A 4,423-nucleotide genomic window follows, 5' to 3' on the forward strand; every position below is an offset into this window, starting at 1 on the left:
AATGCGACGCGAGTTACTGTAACGTGTGTCGTTCTCTCCAACCTTTAAATCACCTTTGTTACATGCTTCCTATCCCTCCTGATAACGATTCCGCCATTTCTAATACCGATCTTATCGATGATAATGGAGAGCTGCAACATTGTGGAAACGAGGGACCGAGTGAACGTACATGTGATAAAAGAAATCGCGTAGCATTTATATTTTACGATTTTGAGACGCGACAGGATCAAACGCTCCAAGGTACTGACAGTGTAAAAATTCATGTGCCTACACTTTGTGTTGCACAACAAATTTGTGTGTCGTGTGCCGATATAAACGAAACGTCGGTGAGATGTCGATGGTGTGGAGTTCGCGAATATATATTTCGTCGTAACCCGGTGCAGGAATTCGTAGATTTCGCGACGCGCCGTTGAAATATTTTAAGCGACTAATTTGTATCGCGCATAATGCCAAATCGTTTGACGCACAATTTATTTTGCAATATATCGTTGAAAATCGAACATCATTAGTATCTCAGGTAATTTTAAACGGTACAAAAATAGTTGTTCTAACGGTAGGACATACGAAATTTATTGACAGTATTAATTACATGCCGATGCGCCTATCCGATTTACCTAAGGCCTTCGGTCTGACGGACACTTCGGGTAAAGGAGTTTTTCCACATTTATTTAATACTATCGATAATCAATCGTATGTCGGACCACTACCCGAAGTATACTATTATTCGCCCGATTCCATGAGAACAAGAGAACGTGAAAAATTTCTCGCGTGGCATGCCGAGATGACCCGTGAGAACTATGTGTTCGATTTTCAAAGAGAAATATTACAATATTGTCGCAAAGATGTAGATATTCTTAGGCGAGCTTGTATGGCTTTTAGGAAGATTTTTCTTCTACGCGGAAAGGTGTGTCCCTTCGAAGAATGCACCACTATTGCCTCTACTTGCATGAGAGTTTTTAGAACAAATTTTCAGCGCGATAGAGAGATTGGTATCATTCCTGCAGGGGGTTATAGGAGTGTGAATATGCAATCGCGTAAGGCGCTGCAATGGCTGCTGTGGATTGAGCGTGAACTCGGTCATCACATTATTCATGCAGGACGAAGCCGGGAATATCGTCTGCCCGATGGCACTCGCGTCGACGGTTACGAGTCAGTGGAAAACGCTACTACCATACATCACGTGTTCTAGTTTCATGGATGTTACTGGCATGGGTGTCCGCGCTGTTTTCAAATTAATCGCGATAAATCGCTTTCGTCGGATCGCGTTGATACAATCGATTTACGATACGAACACACCATCGCAACGACGTTTCGTCTTCGAAGACGGAAATACAGGGTGACGGAGAAATGGGAGTGTGATTTTGATCCCGAAATGCGGGAAAATGACGAAATGCGGGGATATTTACAACAACATCCCGCGGTAGAAAACGAACCGCTCGATCCTCGTCAGGCCTTCTACGGTGGACGCACGGGAAATATTGTAACCCGATATGAGATTACAGAGAGCGAGAAAATACAGTACGTGGATGTGTGTTCATTGTATCCGTATGTATTAAAAACAGGCGTCTTCCCGATTGGACATCCAACAGTATACGTTGGCGAGGAATGCGTAACAATAATTGGAACGGCACCGGGGTATAATTTCGAGTCACTTGAAGGAATCATACGTTGTAAAATACTTCCTCTGCAAGATCTCTTTCATCCTGTATTACCGTATCGGGTACAGGGTAAATTGTTATTCGCGTTATGCCGCACTTGTAGCGAGACATTTTCGCACACCGAGTACACTCATATTCCTTCTGAGCGCGAATTTGAGGGTACATGGATATCGTGCGAACTACAAAAAGCAATTGAAAAAGGATATTTTGTAACAGGGGTTAGCGAGATATGGCAGTACAATGTCACTCGGTACGATTCTTCTATGCGTCAAGGGGGTTTATTTACCGGTTATATAAATACATTTTTACAGTTAAAACAGGAGGCTAGTGGATGGCCGAGCGAATGCGTGGATAAAGATGCTAAAGAGCGTTATCTTCGTGAGTACGAGGAGAGAGAAGGTATCGTTCTTGAAAAGCACAACATCGCACAAAACTCCGGTCTACGCTCGGTCGCGAAACTATGCTTAAACTCTTTCTGGGGAAAATTCGGGCAACATTCGAATTTACCAAAGACGGAAATTGTTAACACGCAACAACGTTTGATTAATTTACTCGCGAGCCCTCAGTACGAAATAACAGATATATTACCGGTAAACGATGAAGTGATATATGTCTCGACTCGATTACGCGAGGAGGCGATCCCACCATCGCATCTTACAAATGTTGTAATAGCAGCTTACACGACGGCGCAAGCGAGATTAAAATTGTATGAATACTTATAGTACAATTAGATAGGCGCGTTTTGTATTATGATTATAATATTTTGTATACTGATTCTTGTATATATGTAAGCAACGCTGATCCACACGAGTACGAACCACCCACGGGTAATTTTTTAGGTGATATGACTAACGAACTTGAAAGCTATGGGCTCGATAGTTATATAGAGTCGTTCGTGTCCGGCGGTCCAAAATTTTACGCGTATGTGGTTCGCACATCAGATGGTCAGATGCACAAAGTTTGCAAAATGAAGGGTATAACCCTAAACTTTGAAAATTCTTGTTTAATTAATTTTAATAGTATTAGGGAATTATTAATACAAAGAGAAAGTGTGCAGCAGGAAAGAGAGATAGGAGAAAACGAGGAAAAAGAAATAACTCCGGAAACGTCAATAAATCTGCGATTCAGAGCCATTCGGCGTACAGCGTTTCACGAAATAATAACTCGTGATGAAACAAAAATATGTGCGCCGTGCTATTAAAGCGTAGATTTATTAACAATCGTTGTTCCCTCCCCTATGGATATTTAACTGTTTAAAAACGCAATATAATAATTCCACGCGATCGCTTCTCTCTTCCACCTTCGCGCGTTTTTCACTTTATACAGCAAAATGTAGATATAATAAAATAGATAAGTAATTGTAAAATTGTCTTGTAAAAATAATATAAATTTTTGAAAAGTATAGGATATATTATAGTGCAGAATAGGATAGAATATAAATTATGGATATATCTTAATTAGAAAAAATATTTGTAATAACAGAAAAATTTTAATTATATTTAATAAGTGAAAAATTGTTAAATAAAAAATGTGAAATAAAACTTTTTTAATTTTATTATTAGGATTTTAAACGTACAAAGTATTTTCTACAATGTAAGAAGTGTAGTGACGCACGTGCACTACGCATGACTCTCTTTTTCTATTTTTTTGCAGTATCTACTTTATTTATTAAGAACACACGGCCATGTAAAACAAGCATTCTCTACCCTATCGTAAATCCGCGATTTTCACCGGTACGCGCGGCCGCGCGGGTTCGACACACATGGCCGAAACGTATTGTCTTCGGCATGTGTCGTCCAGAACCCTTTCGTAGCAATAGAGCGAAGCCGCGTGAGATCTCGGATTCCTACTAATTTATTATTTAATCATCTGTACCCACACGCAGGGACTGGAGAGGTCGGAAAAATAAAGTTAATTCTTCTTCGACTTCCACCGCGGACAGACTCTCTGGTTCTAGCGTACGTATCAATAAATATTACAATCATTCTATACGAAGTCGCCTGTTATTATCTTCACTGCCAACATTCGCACCCACAGAAGATTAAATAAAATTTTTTCTTAAAATTTGTTTCATTAGAGATTATTTAATCCTTTATATATCCTGAGGAACCTTTCCCCGAAAAATTCTCTTAATATATATTTTACTATTGTTAGATAAAATCGAGCAAAATAAATGTAACCAATAAGGAGAAAAGTAAATAAAATGTAAAATTAAAACATTTATAACTTTATAATTTATTTTTTAAACTAACTAAATTTTTTTCCGTGAAATAAAGTCTAATAATAAAAGTTTCACAAAAGTTCTTTTCATCAAAAAATTATTTACCTCTTCTCGAAAACCTACTTGACTAAAAAGAAATATTTTTCTTTTAAAAAAAATTACGTTTTTAGTAAAAATCAAAGTACGAATTTTCTTCTCGCGAGATTCTCTCAGTCACGTACGTAGCCTATCATCGTTGTTAGCGCTGGAGATACACGCTGTCGCGAGCATTCTACGAATACGCTAATTAGCAGCGCACCTCGACGCGCATCGGCTCGTCAGCTGGCACGATGCGTCCGAGATCGTTAGCGCGAGCATGCGGCCGCCGCGGTGGGGCCTCTGCGGGACGCTAATAAGCTTATTCCCGACTCGAGATATATATTAAAAATATTCAATGCGCGTGCGTATTTTTATACGCGAGTTATTGATATTAAGTTACTGTTTACCTTTTTTATTTATGAATTCACGCGTAAAACCTAGTTCATTTCGCGAAATGGACGTGCGC

The 4,423-nt window shown here is 39.2% G+C and overlaps 1 protein-coding gene across 1 annotated transcript; it reads left to right on the forward strand.

The window, feature by feature from the left end:
• The first annotated feature begins 1,372 nt into the window (after positions 1-1,372).
• LOC145947113 (uncharacterized) lies at positions 1,373-3,511 on the forward strand. The gene is made up of 3 exons (XM_083056886.1): positions 1,373-2,364; positions 2,451-2,632; positions 3,312-3,511. Exons 1-3 carry the CDS (start codon positions 1,373-1,375, stop codon positions 3,509-3,511), a joined length of 1,374 nt encoding a protein of 457 aa, XP_082913012.1.
• The last annotated feature ends 912 nt before the right edge of the window (positions 3,512-4,423 follow it).

Source organism: Prenolepis imparis, unplaced genomic scaffold (assembly GCF_030444845.1).
Source record: "Prenolepis imparis isolate NDT839.2.m4 unplaced genomic scaffold, iyPreImpa1.0 SCAF_44, whole genome shotgun sequence".
In the NCBI taxonomy this organism is placed as follows: Eukaryota; Metazoa; Arthropoda; class Insecta; order Hymenoptera; family Formicidae; genus Prenolepis; species Prenolepis imparis.

What these genes read in the sequence shown, in the direction of transcription:
- LOC145947113 (XM_083056886.1), top strand. Translation starts at nt 1,373, where the DNA reads ATGCGGGAAAATGACGAAATGCGGGGATATTTACAACAACATCCCGCG. An exon ending in GCGCAAGCGAGATTAAAATT is followed by an intron (nt 2,365 to 2,450) that starts GTATGAATACTT and finishes TATATATGTAAG; the next exon opens with CAACGCTGATCCACACGAGT. An exon ending in CAAAGTTTGCAAAATGAAGG is followed by an intron (nt 2,633 to 3,311) that starts GTATAACCCTAA and finishes ATTTTTTTGCAG; the next exon opens with TATCTACTTTATTTATTAAG.